The sequence below is a fragment of the Lutzomyia longipalpis genome, chromosome 3 (assembly GCF_024334085.1).
Source record: "Lutzomyia longipalpis isolate SR_M1_2022 chromosome 3, ASM2433408v1".
NCBI lineage: Eukaryota > Metazoa > Arthropoda > Insecta > Diptera > Psychodidae > Lutzomyia > Lutzomyia longipalpis.
In genome coordinates this window covers 7,069,718-7,089,156 of record NC_074709.1, presented here as the reverse complement: position 1 = coordinate 7,089,156, position 19,439 = coordinate 7,069,718, and the positions used below count along the sequence as shown (strand labels likewise).

The following is a 19,439-nucleotide window of genomic DNA, read 5'->3' as shown; positions in this document are numbered from 1 at the left end:
ATGAAGTTAGAAAAAATTGTTAAAAATTGCTAATTCTCTTTCAACATTATTCTTAATTTCTTCGTTGTTCTTTTTAAACCATTTAAATTTCTTTAAATTAAAAAAAAATCCTGGCTACATCTCTGTCTGTCTCGCCTGTCTCAACAACTTCTCTTAAAGAAAAAAATATTAAAAGGAATTCAAAGAATTTTTTTTCCTCTTTAACTTTAAACCCCCCTTCCCCTGAGAGCTTTCATTAATTTCCCGTTAAAAAAATAAATTCCTATTGATTTGCAATATAAGCAATCAATTGAATGGAAAAATTCAATTAAACTTCCACTTCTATCCCTAATCCTGAATTGCATTTAGATTGAAGTACTTTGGAAACACTTCAAAATGCAATTTTCATTGTTTTGCATCCACGAATTTATTCAAGTGGAAAATCTGTTGAAAATTTGACCGGAAAAACCCGTCTAAATTGGGCAAAATGAAATTTTACAGTTTTGCAATTTTCCCCCGATAAAGCAATTGTGGAAAATTCGGAAAATTCTAATTGTATTAAAACTATGAAATAATAATAATTGTTTAAATCTCTCTCAACAAGCTATTTTTGGTTAATTTCCAAAAAATATTTCTCGCTTGTTAAAGCATGAAATGTAAATGTATTCGCTATAATTAATTAAAACCTTGTTAAAATCAACACAAAAAGGGAAACAGTGGAAGTTATTAATTAATTCAACAAAAAAAAATGTTGAAATTTATTTTTCAAAAAATGAAATATTGAATTTATCTCATTGTTTTATCTCAATGATAAATTTGTGGTTTATGCTCATTTTTTTTACCTTTTCGTGGAAACTATATTTTTCACATTTTGAATTTAATTTAATAAAATTTAATTGAGAGGAAATTTTGGAAGAATTTTTCCCCACAGGGTGAGGGAAAAGTTGTGACTATTAGAGAAATTAATTTAAATAAAATTCCCCTCTAAAGATGAGGAGTAAATTGTCTGCCAAAAGTGGTTTTATGACATCATCACGATGTGAATGTGTTGCCCATAAATCTCTGACACATTTCTCACCCCTTTTTTCGGAGGAGGTGGGGGGGAGGGATGCTAAAACTTCTCATGAATGAGGAGGGAAAAGTTGATAAATTGAAAGTATCTTGCTTATGGCTTTTTTCTTTGCCCTCATCATCCACACAAAACACACGAATCAGGAGTACGAGAAGCAATTTCAGCAGCTGCGAAATATTCTGTCACCAACCACTCCATACGCCCCATATGCTCCATATGACCCCATCCGTATGGGTAAGATAACCCCGTGCACCCCCACGACACAGATGCGCATGGAGAAGTGGGCACAGGAGCGCGATGAGATGTTCAGGCGGTCCCTGGGGCAGCTCAAGACGGACATAATGCGTGCCAATGCCCTCGTGCAGGAGGCCAATGTCCTTGCGGAGGAGATGGAGAAGAAGACCAAATTCAGCGTCACGCTGCAGATTCCACCGGCGAATCTCAGTCCAAATCGCCGAAGAGGAGCCTTCGTGAGTGAACCGGCCATCCTGGTGCGTCGCATGAATCAGGGCAGTCAAATCTGGAGTATGGAGAAGCTGGAAAACAAACTCATTGACATGCGAGAGATGTATCAGGAGTTCAAGGATCGTCCAATGGCAATGGTGAGTTTTTATTTTTTGTTTCTTTTTTTTTATTGACTCCCTTTGTGGTGTTTGCGTGATGCTCAACCATCCCAAATTCATTCCACTAATGTAACTAACCACTCACAAATATTCTGTCCCAAATTGTTGTGCTTAACCCATGAAAAGGCAATTGAGGAGCCACCGGAATTAATTATACCAGATGACGATGAAGAGGTTTGGCTAAAGTTTTTTTTTTCTTTGAAATAAATTGATATTTTCTGCTTTATTTTTTTATGGTAAATTCACGGAAAATGTGAATATTCAAAATTTTATTTTCTCTTTATTTCTTTTTTTTTATTAAAAAAAGTTTTAAAATAATAATTTTTAAAGGATTTTTCTTAAAACATTTCCCTCTCATTTTTTTTTAAATTACTTCTTGAGCTTTTCTTTTAAAATTCATTTTCATAAGGATTTAACGAATTTAATTTAATTAAAAAACCCCAAAAAAGATTTTTTAGAGAAAAAATCCTTAAATAAAAAAAAACTTTGCAGGATGAGAGCAAAAAGGCAATGGATCCATTCTATGAGTCTCAGGAAAATCACAATCTTATCGGTGTTGCCAACATTTTCCTCGAAGTTCTCTTCCATGACGTCAAGTTGGACTACCACACGCCAATTATAAGTCAACAAGGTGAGGTAGCTGGTCGCTTGCAGGTGGAAGTAACGCGGATAGCCGGGCAAATGCCGCAGGATCGGATGTGCGAGACGGGATCGGATAATTCCTCCGAGGGCAGCCGGGATGATGAGTATGGGTGCGATGGGGTGTCGAATCAAATAACCTGCCGTGTGAGCATAAAGCAAGCCACGGGGCTACCCATTTCGCTCTCCAACTACGTCTTCTGCCAGTACACCTTCTGGGGGCATCAGGAGACCGTTGTGCCCGTTGTCAATTCCGAACTGATCAGCCACAATGAGAATAATATCTACAAATTTGAGCACGTGCAGGACTACACGGTGCAGGTGAGCGAGGAATTTCTCGAGCATGCCGCCGAGGGGGCGTTGAGTATTGAAGTTTGGGGCCACAGATCGATGGGCTTCTCGCAGTCGAAGGAGTGGGAGGTGGAGCACAAGGAAGCCAAAGCACGGAGTCTTGTTGATCGATGGGCTGAGTTGTCGCGGAAAATTGAGCTCTGGGTGGAGATTCATGAGCTGAATGACAATGGGGAGTACACACCGGTTGAGGTGTCGAATAGGAATGAAGTTCTCACGGGTGGTGTGTACCAGGTGCGTCAGGGGCAGCAGCGGAGGATTCAGGTGCGCGTCAAGCCAGTCCAGAACTCCGGCACATTGCCCATAATTTGCCAGTCAATTCTCAGCATTGCCGTGGGCAGTGTGACGGTGCGATCACGCCTCCAGAAGCCGCTGGATTCGTACCAAGAGGAAGATCTCACGGTGCTGCGAGATAAGTGGAGTGAAGCACTGGGCAGGAGGCGGCAGTACCTTGATCAGCAGATTCAGAAACTCATCAATAAGGATGACAAATCGGACGAGGAGAAGGAACGCGAATTGAGTCTCGTACATCAGTGGGTATCGCTGACTGAGGAGCGAAATGCCGTTCTTGTTCCCGCACCCGGCTCTGGGATTCCCGGTGCACCAGCTTCGTGGGATCCATCACCGGGAATGGAGCCGCATGTACCTGTTCTCTTCCTCGACCTCAATGCCGACGATCTGACCACCCAAAATGCCACGGATGAGCTCTCTGTTGTGGGACTCAACTCCATTCTGCCAAAGGAGCACGGCAATAAATTCTACACGTTGCAGCTTCTCCAGCATCTGGATAAAGATATCTGCGCCATTGCCAGTTGGGACTCATCTATGCACGATAGTCAATCACTTAATCGCGTCACAGAAGGTGAGATTTTTTATGCAATTAGCACAATTTTTACTCTAAATTATTTTTTTTAAAGTCTTTGTGAATCATGCAAAACTGCGATGAATTTTTGTGAAGACTATTTATTTTATTTTTATTAATTTAAAAGGGATTTATGGGATTTGTCAGGGAATTTTACGGATAATATCCAGGATTACTTAGGAAATAATCGTAATTAATAATTACAAAGTAATCCTAATTGTAATTGAAAGTTCGATTACATTTAATCCAGTGCTCAATTACTCAAATACAACCTCAATTACATTTCAATTACTTCGATTTTTAATTACTCAATTACATTTTAATTACGGGATTACATTTCAATTACTTGTTGGTTTCTAGCTAAATTAATATATTATTCTTAAACCTGAAATTTTCTTAGATATTTCTAAAAGGATTTTTTACAAAGTATTTATGGGACTCGCGGTATTTGAGGTATTTTGCATAATTTCTAGATAGTTTTTAAATAATTCTTCGAAGTCAAAAAGACCGAGAAACATTTTTTTCTAAGATTCGTTGCACTTACTAAATGTCTTTTTGAGTATTTATTGGATTTATGGGATTTGGTGGATTTTTGGGATTTGAACAGAAGATTTTAGGAATTCGTAAATCCGTTAGATTATTATTCGAAATCTTTAAACTTTAGATACCTCATTAAAGCTTTTTTCAAATACTCGTTGAATTTGCACAATAATTTAAAGTATTTATAGGATTTACAGGACTTACGGTATATTACAAGTATTATAGTTAAGTAAAAAAAGATTCTGTGGATTTGGAAAGGAAGAATTTTCTGAGTTTCCGGGGTCCTTGTAAAGCTTAAAAATCTTCTTTAGGGTTTTATTGGATTTATGGGATTTCTAAGGATTTATAGGACTTACGGTATTTTACAAGTATTATAAATTAAAAAAAAAAGATTCTACGGGTTTGTAAAGGAAGAATTTTCTGGGTTTCCGGGGTCCTTGTAAAGCTTTAAAAATCTTCTTTAGGGTTTTATTGGATTTATGGTATTTCTAAGGATTTATAGGACTTACAGGACTTACGGTATTTCATCTATTGGATTTAAGAGAGTATTTTATGAGCTTTTCTGTCACTTCTGTCTTACAAAATATTAAACTTTATAAAGACAATTCATTAAAATTTCATAGAATTTACAATGAAATTCAATGAAAAATATTTAAACACAAAGTAATGTAAATTCCTTTTAGAAGATTCTTTTCTTATAAAACTCCAAAGAATCTTCCGGTATCCATGATAAAATATTCCAATCTTGAGACTTTTTTTTCCTTATGCAAAACATTTTCCAGGAAAATATTTAAAATTCCTTTTGATGGGAAAAGAAAGCTGAATTATTTGCATCGTCTTCATTCCTTTTGCGGGGATTTTTTTTTCTTACCTCGTCTGATGGTGCATAAAGTTTTATTTGCATATTATCGCAGTATTGCAGGGATTATGTATACCTAGGTTCGCACATACAATTCAAAAGCCCTTTATGTAACGCTGAGAAGAGGATTTTATCATTGAAAACTCAATTAAAGTCAAGCAACTAACAACATTTTCTCTCTCTCTGTCTCTTCCTTTCTATGTACGACGGGATGATCCTTGTTGAATATTTAATATGCGGGGAAATGTGTGTGTGCAGCAAATGAACGAATCTATTTAATATTGAAAACGACTGTAAGACTGTCACATCCTGCCCCAATTAATTTAGTTTTAAGGAAACGCCTAGCACTGAATATTTACAAGAGGCAGAGCCTGACGGATCGCATCAAGAAGTTCCGTCTGGGGCGCTTTGACAACACGATAACACAGACGGGTGTCACATACGAGGTTGTCTCGAATATCCCCAAAGCCAGCGAGGAGCTGGAGGAGCGTGAATCACTGGCACAGATTGCCGCCAAGGGGGAGGATTGTTCAGCAAGTGATGGTGAAACTTATATTGGTTAGTGTCTCATGTACAAAATTAGAGCGTAGGAGGAGGGATGCATACATAGCAAGAGGGATGATTTACAAATTCTTTGCTTTCCCCAAAAATAGAGAAATACACAAAGGGAGTGTCTGCCGTTGAGAGCATCCTCACGTTGGACAGGTTGAGGCAGAGTGTGGCTGTGAAGGAATTGGAACAAGCCCAGGGGCAACCGTTGTCCATGAGAAAGACCGTCAGTGTACCCAACTTCTCACAGGTAAGAAATTTCCTCTCAATCTTCCCCATTTACTGTGAGAAATTAATTAATATTCCTCCTAGAACTTTTTTTTTATCTCTGAAAAATCATTTTTTCCCCTTTTTTGTAATCTTTGTCAACTCACTGAGAAAATAAGTGCTTTGGCAGCTTTTTATTTGTAATGTCCTGTCTCCGGTTTTCTTTTTTCTTTCATTTACATTTTATATACATTTTTGATCCTCATTTCCTCATTTTCCATGCCTCTGAAAATTAATATTTTTTTAAAATCAATTTTTGAGAGATTTTTAGAATAAAACTTTCATTGATTCGTTGGAAAGTTGATGCAAAGGCTTTAAAGTGAAGGATTTATTTATTAAAATTTCCCTCTGTAAAGGTGATTAAGGAAGTTAAATAGTTGTTGAGGAAATTCGGTGAAAAGTTCATGAAATATTGATTAAAAGTTTATATGAGAAGTTTTGCAAAGAGAATCAATCAAAATATTTTCGAGAACAAATTAAAAGTTCCTTTATTAATTTTGATGGAATATGCATCAAGTTTGAAATATTCTCAAGAGTTTTACGAAATTTTCTTCGAAAATCTGATAACAGAAATATTCCAAAATTTAAATCAAATTCTTGAAAGAAAAATAGTTTGTAAAATCTCGGTCAAATTTTGCTAAAAAAAAATCTGATGAACAAAAGAAAGAATAGAGAACTATTTCATCCATTTTAAAGGTTTTTAAAAGAAATTTCTAATCAATTTTCTTCATAAATCTAATAACAGAAATATTTAAAAATAAATATCAAAATATTGGAAATAATAAATCTTGATCAAATGCTCAAAAATCTTCCAAACAAAAATGAATCAAAGAATAAGCTTCTCATTTCATTAAAAGACTTTTAAAAGACATTTTAAAGAAATTTTTATTCTGCAGAAATCTAATAACAGAAATATTACCTAATAAAAATGATATTCCTAAAAAAATTATTTGTAAAATCTTGCTCAAATTTTGGTAAAAATTGTGATAAGCAAAAGAAAGAATAAAGGACTATTTCATTCATTTCAAAGATTTTTAATAGAAATTTCTAATCAAATTCCTTCAGAAATCTAATAACAGAAAAAATTCCAAGATTTAAAAAATCATTGGAAATAATAATTTGTAAAATCTTGCTCAAATTTTTGTCAAAAATCAATACCTTTGCCTTTTCTAAAAATCTCTCAGAAATCATTTGCAATCCTCCTCCATTAAATTAACAATCTCTTTGTGTTTTTTTTGTGTGTATCAATCATAAAAAAATATTATTGAATAATAGTTTGTAAGATATTAACTCACTTTACACATTGCTTACTGTTTTTTGCTGTCTCTGTCTCTCTGCGTGTAAAAACAAATCATTTTGCAAATCATGCAATAAACAAAAAATAAATAAATCACAAAAACCCACAAATAATCGCTCAGGCTGTAAAAGAAACTGCAAATGTCGGTGGTGGTGTAAGTATCGAAAACATAGATGTTGAAGAAAATCTTTTTTAATGCCAAAAAAAAATCAATCAGTTGATTGATTTATTAAATTTTCTTTTATTAAATTAATTAATTTTTATTCTTTTCCTAAACAATCAATCATTTTAAATGAATCAAATGCATGTTATTTCTATAAAAGAAAAATTCTCTTTTTCACTTTTACGCTTTGTGAGAGAAAAAAATTAAAGAATTTCAACCCCCTTCATGGAATGCAAAAAACTTTTTTTTCTTTGGAAATTCAAATAATTTTTGAATGAAGCTCTTGTTGCTCTCAAAGAGATTAAATTATGTTCAAAGTGATGAAGAGATAATTAATATGTTGTTATTGTTTGTGCATTGGAACAAACACCTGTTTGCCTGCAGATAATGCGATTCGACACATCAATGGAGTCACTTATCACAGTTGGACGCTCCGAATCATTTGCTGATTTGAATAATCCAGAATATGGGGTGTCTCGGTCGTTTATGGCTTCACAAGTTCATCGTGATCTCTTCTCTCAATGTAAGTTTTCTTCTCTTTTTTTTTCTTTAAAAAAAAGTCTTAAATGATCGAAATTTCCGTGCAAAATGGCAATTTTCTGCAATACCTTTTTGTTGTCATTTGTTTGGCTTCTGAATTGTTGCCAAATTGGCTTGTAATTGTCACAACAAATAACCATATTCTCTTCTGCAGCGGGAAATAGTCGCGATTTTGGCATGAGGAGTCGCCACAGTTTTGGCGGAAAGGGCGGAAGTGAGGATGCAATGCCCGGAAGTGGAAAACCATTTGGCATAGGTGAGCAATCAATTCAATTTTTTTTATTATCTTCCCATTTATAGGAAATTTTAGTGATCAATAAAAAGAAAATAGGTGCAATTCACAATCTCCAATGGATGTAGAGAAAAAGAAACACAAAACAATAAATGGTCATAAAAATGGAGCACACGTACGGTCAATGAATTACAAATATTGATGCTCTGAGTGAGGAGATGTATCCGAAAGCACCGAAAGGATTGAAGTTTTAATGAAATGTGGGAACTGAAAGTTTCTAGTCTGAACACCTTAGAAGTTCAGGTGTTTCTGCAGAGATTAAAATAATTTATTTTTAGGTTAAAAACTTAATAAAAAAAAATATTGGAAAGAAATTCTTGAATGCTCAAATGAAAAAAAAAACTTTGTGTTTGAAAAGAAACATCAAACGTTAGAAAATATAATGTCAAATATTTGTAACGGAACGTCAAACTTTGAAACAGAAACGTCAAATTTTTGAAAAAGAACGTTAAATGTAAGAAAAGGAACGCTAAACGGGGTTTTTATCCTTCGAAACTACTTGCTCTAATACTATGACCATTTATTATTTTCTGATTCTTTATCTTATTCGTAGAAGTTTAAAAAAAAAAATTTACAAAATATTTTTTATTAACATTAGTTGAAATTTCTCAATTAAAAGGAAATTTTCTTAGGATGTTGCAAAAATTGAAGAACAGGTTAATGAAAATAATTAGATTAAAAAAAACCGTTCAATAGTTTGTTTTAAATCAGTTAGATGTACGTAGATTAGAATAAAAGAAGTTAGAACTTACTTTAAAAATACTAATTTAGAATGAAAATTTTAGAAAAAAATAATAATTTTATTAGGGTTCTAGGAAGGCAATTTTGGGTCTATTAAGTGACAAAGAAATTCTTGAAATCATTGAAAATTTGTTCTGAAATTTCAAGGATTTCCTAATCGCAGAATACGACCCTTTATCTACAGAATTTTGATTTTTTTTTCAATTTATTTTTCTTTTTTTTTTATTCAACTAACATAATATTATAAACATAATCAGCTTTTGCTTTGGAGTGTTATGGAATTTTGTTTTATTTTCTTTTTTTTTTAAAATTCGTATTTGTGGTGCGACTTTTTTTTATTATACTTGAAGGAAAAATAATTTCAAATATATTAACATTCTCCATTATTTTCAAAAAAAAAAAGATTTTTTTTTAAACTTAATTGAGAACTGAATAAAAAAAACTTTTCTGAAGTAAAATTGCATCACAAATATGAAATGAAAGGAAAAAAAACGTTGCAAAAGGCATTAATATTTTTTTTATTTATTATTTCCTCTCTCTAATGGCCCTAAGTTTAAGAAAATTGATGAGCGCACTGCGGCATTGAAATCAAAATTAATTTACTTTCGATTATCTCTCTTTTGAAACTCGTCTCTGCCACCTTCACCATTCAACCCATAAATACATCTACTCATCCTCGTTGTGTTACGTTTCACGTCAAGGCTCTATATTGTCAGGTAAAAAGAAAAGGACACGAAGAACGTGGATGTTACAAAAACAAACTATTCTCTTCATTTTTTCATTACAAAAAAGCTCCCTCTTTTCTCTTTCATTCTTTTGAGGGAGGAAGTAAAATTTAAAAAAAAGAAATGTTGTACAAACGTTGCACACACAAAATTTATAGTTTATTTGTTGTTAAAAAGAGAAAACAAACATTTTATTAAATTATATTCTAATTAACAAAAAAAATTGGATGAGATTTGAGTAATTTTTAATACATAGAGGCTTGACTTTCTAAATTCTTTTTTTTGTTCATAATTAAAGTTCAATAATGAAGAAATTGGCAAAATGTTTTTGTTAAATTTTGTGGCCTGATATGGAATTTCTTTCCTAAATTCTCTGTTGCAAAATGTCCTTTTTATAGCGTTTGATTTTAATCTCCTTTTTTTCATTTTCCGCTCTTTCTTATTTATTTTTTTAATTAGTTTAATGGAAAATATGTTATTCATTATATACGTGAAACATCATTAGTTGGTCTCGCATGCTCTTTTATCTCTCTCTTATCTTTCTCTCTGTAATTAGGTTGTTATAATTAACAACAAAACGTAAAAAAAATGTGATAAATAGCGTTGTTGCGCATATTTTTGCAAAAATATTTATATTGAATTTTTGCACAAATTTTGTCTCAAAGGGGAAATTAAAAGTTTGTGGTTTTTGCAACAACAATATCCCCCCTTTGTGCAACAACACAAAAATTTATCACATTATTTTCAATTTCATATTTTTCATGCATCCCCACCCTCATTAAAATGCCTTCAAATTGAATTTATGAAATTTTATGTGGCGTCATTTGCATTATTTCGTTGATTTTCTCGATGTTTTTTACATGAATTGATTGGATGAACAGGGTGTCCCGTGAATGACGACGTTTTTTTTTTTAAATAAATAAAATAAAATAAATAAATAAAGTCTATTTTATGATTCTCTTTCGTGACTCAGGAATTTATATAATTTTTTAACAGAATATTTTATTCTTATTAGGAGTGTCGTTAATTTGACATAGTCGCGGGAATTTAATAAGTAGGTAATAAAAATATATACATATAATTAAAAGTTTTCTAATAAAATATTTTGAATTTCTTTTTTTTTAGTAATAAATTTAGAATAAAAAATTTAAAAATCACAAAATTCGTCATTCATGGGACACCCTATGAATTTATTTCTAAAAATTTATTCTTTAGTGTTTGATTAATTAATTACAACCGTCAATAGATGGACAGAACCATAATGGAAGAAATGAATTACAGTGAAAGGGTGTTGTTAGACGTTTTAGGCGTTTAAATAAATTGGAAAATGTTTTTTTTTTTCATTTTCTATGTCGTTAAAAATTCTTTAATTATTCTCGATGTGGGTTAAAGGAAGAACGTAGAAATTTTACGGAGAAATTAATTTGTGTAATTAGTTTAATGTTATAGAATTCTTTTAGTTTTCTAACCAACTGTAAAAAATACTTAATTGTTAGTTTTTACTATTTCGTTCTTTTTTTTTAATATTAGGTAGAAATCTTTGTAATTTTCTTGAGAAACTAATAATTGTTGATTGTTTAGTTTTTTAAGTATTTTATCTTAAATGAATTTTGGGTAGATTTCCTAGCAAGAAATTCTAAGTTGAAAGAGTAATAAAAAAAAATGAGAAAATACTCAGAGAGGGAGACTCTGAAAATCAATTTCCTGACCAAATTAATTTCCTCTCTATTGATTTGCCATAGAAGACACACACATACATCATTTTAATACATATTTAATGAAACTCAATAATGTAATTAATATTTAATCCTTCTGTTTCCCACCCATTTACAAAATATTTGGAATGCAGCTCGACCGACCTTCCTTAATCTCAATTTGAATCTAAACTCATTGAGGTTGCAGCAGCCGACAAAACGTAATTCAGTGTTACTCTTACAAGAATTTTCCTCCCCCCCCTATAGCACACACAGGAATTCCTGGAAGATGAATGACTTTCAAGGCTTTCAAAGTATTCCTTCGAGAATTTCTCTTGTCTCAAGGAAAATGCGCGAAGTTAAAAGACTTTTTTTTCCCTTGAAACGCATTAAAATGGAGAATTTTGCATTTATGAGGTTCAGGGGAATGATTTTTGCATTAAAATATTTTAAAAATAATTTCAAACGAACTTTTTTTAATAATAAAAGTTTTCTTTTCATGTAATGAATTGAAATTCCAAGAAATATAATTTTATTGAAAAACTATTTTCTTTCATGAATCTTTCAATCTTCAAAATAGCATAAATTGAAAATAATAAAAAAAACAATGAAAAAGTTTCCAGGATGGCGTCTTTTTATATCAAAAATGTCCGCCATTTTGAAATGAACAAGGTAGCCATCTTGAAATTCGTTGTAACGGCTCAATTCAGCAAAGAAATAAATTGAATTATCTTCCAGGAATTCCGGAAATCATCTCATTTTCATTTCTACTCCACTTCCTGAATTCTCTTTGGGCCTTATTCCTTTATTGGCCATTTGTGGCTGATGTCTTAGCCATTTTAATCCTCCTTAATACCTTCCAATTGTCCCTTTTGGTTGGATTTTTTGAAAATTTTTTATTTTAAATGAAATTTAAAGTTTTGAGAATTTTTTTCTCTCAATATTTTGGGATCTTTTCTGTGGTTTTTATAGCATCACCAGCTAATAGCAAATTGGGTGGTTTCCGCATGACAACCCTCCATGAGGAGCCACTTGGGCAGAAGGCCCTCCTGGAGGAACCGGAGGACAGCTACAGTGACCCAGAGTATGGGGACTATGAAGCGTATGAGGTGAAAGCTTCGCAGAAAGTGAAGACAATGTCCCGAATGACAGGATCCAGGACAATGGACTCCCTCATGGACATTGGAAGTTCCTCTGGGCACCTCATGAACTTCACCAGCACTTCCACATCGTCGAATTCCTCAACAACGTCATCCAATTCATCAGCTTCAAGCGGGGCTGGTGGTGCTGGCCAGGCCGCGGTGCTGAAGAACAGCACCGGAGCTGGAACACCGAGTATGAGCTCATCAGCTTCAAGTGGCTACGGGTCCCAGGCGGTCTCCTTGGGGAATCTCACGAGTGACGACGCGTTGTCGCTGCGATCGATGAGTGTCGATGAGACACCGGATCTCGATAGATCTTCCTCGGCATCCCCACCAACGAGAAATGCTCGCACTGTGCCCGAAGCTACGACACCCTATACGCCAAATCAGAAGCGCGTTAATCCCTTCCTCAAGGACATGGTGACCGTCGATGCTGCCACGGAAGTCCGTAAGCCCCTCACACCGACCAAAGAGCACCCCCTGCAGGATCTTGCGGAGGAAGTGAGGAATTCCGATGATGAGGACGATGAGGAATTGAGTAATTACACCGCTGAGAAAAACTTCCCTGCTGTTGATATCAATGAGAATCGTCCCGTGAAGGAGGATGATTCGGGATCTGATGCCAGTGGGAGGAATCGCAATGGGCAGGATGCCATGAAGGTCATTAAGAGGAAGAAGAGTCAAAATTCAGGGCTCAATAATTCAAATAGAGCTTCATCCGAGACGGATTCATCCGATAAAATGGAAGGTACGTGCTCTTGATTTATTCCTTCTCGTCCCTTTCCCTTCCCCCCAAAACTGTGTTAGTTTTAAATTCTCTTCTCCGAATTAATTGAAGAGCAGTTAATCTGTGGAAATGTGTAGAGAGGAGAAGCTCTAGATACTTGAAAAAAGCTCACGTTTCCTCGGTTAATTTGAGCTTTTTTTTTAAGTGGGGAAGATAGATGGAATTTAAAGTTGAAACTAAGAATTTCTCTGCAACTTTCCTTCTTCTTCTTTTTAAGGATTCAAGTCCTTATTTTTAAGTATATCTGAGGGATTTTACAAAAAAAATCATTTAATTGATAAATTCCAAATGAAAAAAGTTTCATTTTGTGGAAAAGTGTGGAAAATCAGTGAAAAAGGCTCTTCAATACAATCAACTAGAGAACGTATGGATTGGGTGTGCTGTGAGCAAGAAAATGGGATTACATTTGCGATAAGAAAATTGATTTTTCTCCCTCCTGCCCTTTCCATCTCTCCGCAAGAAAATTCAAAATTGGCAAATTAACATCTCATTTCTCTCAAATGCAGATGACATCCAAGGCAAGGCGATCGATGCAAATGTCCCCGAGTGGGTTGTTGTGGGTGAGAGTGTCCTCATTCGCCCCTACAATACAAGTGGAGTTATTAGTTTTGTCGGCGGAACTCATTTCCAGGTGAGTTGTCTTTTTTCTCTCTCTTCTCTTTTCTCTAATTTAATTGGAATTGACATTTCTTCCGTGTTCTTGAGGGTGAAATTAAATTTTCAATTGATTTTAAATTTGATTGAATGGGAAATTAATCAAAAGGTCGTTAAATTTAAAATTTCAATGGCTACTCTGAGGAAATAAAAATAATTTGTAACGATGTTATCAAAGTTTGTTAAAGAATATTAATTTAGAGGTCAATAATGCAAATTCTGATATTTCAATTTGAGTATAAAACTAAAGCACTTAAATCAACTTTCTCTCATTAAACTGACTGAGAAATTCTCATCCTTTGAACCCAGTAAACATTTTAATTGAGTCAACGAATGGTCAATCATGATTGAGTCAATAATTGAAAAATCAATTGAGTTACGTTTTTTTTTAAAATTCAATCATGATCAATTATTGACTAATAATTGATCTATCTCAGAGCAAATCTTATTGCTTAATAATTCTTTCACTGTGCATATCTACGTTGAGTCAATATTGGGTTAATTTGAACTCAATCATTTTTTGATTCTGAATTAATTAACTTTGGAGTGAATTCTGATAAAAATCTTTCATTTTCTTATCTTACAAGTTAAATGTTCTTGTAGGATTTTAACAGTTAATATTTTTAAATCGTTCTATAAAAGAACAAACAAAGAATTTATTGTTTCAGAAAACAGAAAGATTTTTAAAGAGACCTGGACAAAAAAATTTTCCTTCAAAAACTTGATTAAAGAAACAAAAAAATGTCAAAATCCTATGAGAAAAGAAAGAGATTTATATCAGAATCTACCCATATATTGATAAAATATTGTTCCTTACATTTCTTCATCAGTCGATTGTTCAATTTATGCTCAATCTTTGATCAATCATTGACCAATCAATTTTTGCGCAATCATCGATAAATCACAAAATTTTCAATCAGCCGTTAGTCATTTTTCGTTACTCTCTCTCTCTCGGAGCGAGAGCGTAATGTGCAAAATTGAACTAATTTTATTTCTTATAACCAATTCAATCAATGCTCAATTTTTACTCCATCTCCTCTCAATTATTTTCCATGCTCATCACTAATTTATAGTGATTGATCAATAATTAAGCAATTATTATCAGTTAAGCATATTGATCAATAATTGACGATTTACGCGAACCTACATTGATTTAATATCGATCAAATTTTTTTTATTATCTTTTTCGCGTCCACGTGAATCATTCAAACAAGGGTTCTTTTTATTACGAAGCTTTCAGAAGATTTTTCTCAGTCGTAACGTCTTCTTTGGCTTAATTTACGTAAATTTAACGCATTTCAAAGTTGGGAAAACAATTAAATTAAGTAAAATTAGGGAAAAGAAAAAATATTTCACTTTTGGGTCTACGTATGACCCAATAGACGTGAAGGGGCTAAAAAGTTAACAAATAAAGATGAAATAAAATGATGCATTTTATTGATTTTCTCATGGAATTTATTTTTTTTGGGTTTCTTTTCGTCAAATAAAGGGCGGCACGTGGGTTGGCGTGGAATTGGACACCCCCACTGGGAAGAACGATGGAACTGTCCAAGGTATCACGTACTTCACATGCAAGCCCAAGCACGGCATTTTCGTGCGAGCTGATAAATTGATTTTGGACAAACGAGGACGCGCCATGAGAACGTACAAAGCCGAAAAGCTCAAAGGTGAGTTGTAAAATGAATATATTTTTATTCCGAAAATTTTCCCTTTTTTTCCTTTTCGCTATAAAAATGGGACGGGGGTGGAATTTTTGCATGAAAATTGAACTAAAAACGAATATTTGTAGGGGAGGAAGTGAAGCCGAAGGGCCGCACAGAGGCGGTGAATGCAGTGCAAACGGGGCGCAAATGATTGTTCCACAAATGTTCGCACCAAAAGGGCACCTCTGGGAACAATTGTGCGTCTCAGGGGGTCCGGGTGGCGAGCAGGGGTGCCAATGTGCCGCCGCGGAGATTTAAGAATTACTAAGAAAAGTCCACACTCTCTGACGCTTTATGTCTGTGGTTTAATTTTAAACATTCTTTTACAAAATGACCTTGTTTTACAAGAAATTCTTTAATGAAAAATATGACAATTTTATGCATATCTTGTTGATGAATTATTTCATTTATTTCAATCACAAAAACTCTTTTATCACATCGAATTGATGGAATTTTTATTTAAATTTCTGTGAAGATTTTTAAATGTTTTTTGTGATGCATCTGTGGTGGAAAAAAATCCACACACTGGGTTGGGTTGAGATTTGAACTCGTAACTAATGCATTGAAAGGCAGAAGCGCTGTGCGCTAAGCCACGCAATGGATAAAATCACGATAAAGTGTAGGACAAGTGTGTGGATTATTTGTTTGAGATTTTAACATTGAAGGTGGTAATTGAGGTGCAATAATTTATCAATAAATTGATTAATTTTTCATTTGAAAAAATATTATCTTTCCCTTATCAGTATTGTTTTTTTTTTAAATTTTATTTTGCAAAAAAAGCGAAGAAAAATGCAATTGAAGGGACATTCCATTTCACAAGCACTTTCGCACATTCTCTTCACTGAAAATTTCATTAGAAAAGAAAAGAAACATAAATAGATAATCTTTTAGATGATTAGTGAACTGAATACTAAAAAAATCTACTTTAAACAATTTACTAAAAATTAAAGAAAAAAATGTCTATTAATCTATTTGCAAATGAAAAAACAACATAAAAGTATTCCAAACGATAGAATGCATCTCAATTCTGAGTTTTTTGCTTATAAATGTGTGGAAAAATTAAGCATTAGATTAAAAGTAAAAAAAACAGCGCGCATTTTAAAAAAAGAAAAATGCATTTTGAATAGAAAAAAGAAAGCATTTCAGAACTTCATAAGCAATTTTTACTGCTCATTCTACATAAAAGAAGGTATAAAGGCAGAAAAGTTTAATCATAAGGTAATGTTTATTTGATAAAGAAAGAAAGCAAAGAAGGAAACCCTAAAAGACAAAAAAAAAAAACACTAAAACTTCATGAAACATAAACAAAGTGAATATTATCCAAAAAAAAAGAAACGGAGAAATAGAGGAAATAATTAAGTGTGCCAATTACCAAAATATCCACAAGAAAATAAAAAAAAATATCAAATTGAGTGAATTTAGCGATCAAGGATGAAGATTTAAAAGAAGTATAATGAAAAAAAAAACTGACAAAACGTCCCTTTTCACCAAATAAATGCAAATAAATGAATTTTACACTCTTTTTAAATAAGGCTCCATCCATGAAAAGATAAAATCATTAATTTTTACAAAAAAAAGAAAAGATAAATTTTAAAAGTAAAAAATTTTTAATGGGATATAAACTTTGTCCCAAAAAAATTTTACCACAGAATAAAAAAATATTTTATTGCAATTTTAAAAGGAAATTTGCAAAAATAATTTTTATGAAAAAGTAAATGAAAAACTTACAAATTGTGTAAATAAAAATGCAAATTTTTGTCCATCCATTGGAAAAATTTTTCTCTTTCAAACCTCGTAAGAAAATGTGTTGAGAAAACTCAGCATAAATCGTCCAAAATAAAGGAAATTTTCGAATTTTTGGCTCTATTTTGAGAAATAAATTTCAAAACATTGCCACATGCAAATGAAACTATTAATGAAAATATAAACAATTGCAAAATGAAAAAAATAAACTTTGAGCACTTTTTTTTTAAGTTGATGAAATCAAAAAAAAAGAAAAAGAATCTTTGGGAACTTGAAATTTCGAATTTGTAAAAAATTTTTGGGAAAATTTCAAAAATTAAAAAAAATAATTGGTTGTGATTGTAAGTAATTATTATGTTCAACACCAAAAATATTTTTGAAGAGAATGAAAAGTAGATTTGAGCGGAAAATTTGGATTTTGATTAGAATGTTTCGTTTTGGTCAGAAGAATTCTGATTTTGGTCAGAAAAATGTTCTTATTCTTAGAAGACCATTTGGCAGACTTTTCTGACAAAACCGAATATTCCTCAAGAAGCAAACTCTTTTAATTTAAAAGTGAAAAAAAATTATTTGATTAAAAAAAAGAATTTAAATTAATTGAAATTTTCATCAAAAAAAAAAAAACAAAATATGAATCTGAAAGAAAAAGAAATAAAAAATCATCTAAATATGGAAAATAAAACATTTAAATAAAAATATAAAATTATTGAAACCATACAAAACCAAAACTATCTCCTTTCTCAATAAAGAACTGTCCAAATAAGAAATTTCAAGGGCTAAAAATAAATATAAAAAAATAAATTCCAAATTATCTAAAAATCCTGGAAATTCACAAGAAAAATGAAAGACAAAGTGCACAAACATTGCCCAAATAAAATTTATAAAAAAAAGCTTATTAAAAACAACTTTTAAAAATACATTAAAATATTCTATACAAAAAAATATTCAGACATTTTTCTTCGTAAATGTAAATAAAAGATAAAATTAACAAAAAAAAATATGTGAGATGATCCCTAAAAAAAAACTTATATTCGTATGAAAAAGTAATAAGAGAGAGGGAGAAAATTAGAAATTTCTGCAAAGTAGGAATTAGTAGATTGATATAAAATATTAATTAAAAAAAATTCTAGCAAAACAATGAAAAAAAAAGTAGATTGGCAGCGAAATTCTAGAAAGAGAGAGAACCCTAGAAAAACGTGTAGATGTTTTATTTATGCGCTGTATTAAGGATTACACTGAATATTTGCAGTAATACACTCTAAGTTTTTAATCGTGATATAGAGCAAAGTTAGTGGGATAAATATTAATTTTTTTTTGTGAAAAGATTAAAAAGAAAAAGGATTTATTTACAGTTTCTATTTTTTAGTTGAAAATATTGCATTGAATCATTGTGTTATTAGTTGCGTAGAGAAAGAAAGAATAATTAAAAAACAATTAGTTAGTGTTTTATTTAATTTTTTTTAATAGAATTGTAGATTTTTTAAATGTTGATTTTCGTTCCTTCCAACATTTTACGTTTCAATTTGCCATACAAAAATAAAAGAAACTAAAAAAAAATATTTTAATGAATGGGGAGAAAAGGTATTTAAACAAAAAAAAGGAATAAAAAAACAATTAAGAAAAAAACTATAAAAATATTCGCTATTTTGCCCAAAATGATAAGAAAAAAAAGTAGAGCAACTTATAATTTTATAAGTAAAAGATAAACAAACAAAAAATATGGAAATATATTTAGGCGAGTGAGAAGAAAACAAAGCTAATAAAATATATTGTCATAAAAAGGAGAAAAAGAAAGAAAAAAAACTTTAAAAATAAAACATATGAATAGCAAAGTCATGTTCATTCCAAAATTGTATGTTTAAAGTAAATAAAATTTCAGAAAAGTCTCAACATTAATCTTTTTTTTTTGAGCTCCAAAGCAAATATTTTATTAGCTCACCACGGAAATTGTTCTCTCGACAAATTAATTACAAGCTCTGTGGGTGATTGAAGGGCTGCCGAAGCAAACAAACGCATAATCAATCACAATCTGTGGATGCTTCCTTTTCTTGCGCCCCCTTTTTGGCACATTCTTTGCCTTATTCGTTGCCTCAACAAGTTGCTCCTACAGCTGTTCCTCGGATAAGGAAGAAAAATCACCAAATTGCCCATCCAGGCATCTCCTAATGAAGTCTTCTTCTTGTCTCCATTCTATCTTACAAGGAAAACAGACGAGAA

The 19,439-nt window shown here is 32.1% G+C and overlaps 1 protein-coding gene across 3 annotated transcripts in view; it reads left to right on the top strand.

The window, feature by feature from the left end:
* Window positions 1–19,112, top strand: part of LOC129791745 (kinesin-like protein KIF13A) — a 60,101-nt gene extending 40,989 nt beyond the window's left edge. Inside the window, exons 5-16 of one of the 3 annotated variants that reach the window (XM_055830084.1) lie at window positions 1,195–1,653; window positions 1,801–1,848; window positions 2,167–3,526; window positions 5,184–5,483; window positions 5,579–5,724; window positions 7,586–7,724; window positions 7,896–7,997; window positions 11,349–11,414; window positions 12,166–13,083; window positions 13,629–13,753; window positions 15,266–15,443; window positions 15,566–19,112. In XM_055830084.1, coding sequence (XP_055686059.1) covers window positions 1,195–1,653; window positions 1,801–1,848; window positions 2,167–3,526; window positions 5,184–5,483; window positions 5,579–5,724; window positions 7,586–7,724; window positions 7,896–7,997; window positions 11,349–11,414; window positions 12,166–13,083; window positions 13,629–13,753; window positions 15,266–15,443; window positions 15,566–15,630 — 3,906 coding nt within the window. In that variant the 3' untranslated portion in view covers window positions 15,631–19,112. The remainder of the gene's footprint in view (window positions 1–1,194; window positions 1,654–1,800; window positions 1,849–2,166; window positions 3,527–5,183; window positions 5,484–5,578; window positions 5,725–7,585; window positions 7,725–7,895; window positions 7,998–11,348; window positions 11,415–12,165; window positions 13,084–13,628; window positions 13,754–15,265; window positions 15,444–15,565) is intronic. The other 2 variants (XM_055830085.1, XM_055830086.1) reach the window with 2 other exon arrangements.
* The last annotated feature ends 327 nt before the right edge of the window (window positions 19,113–19,439 follow it).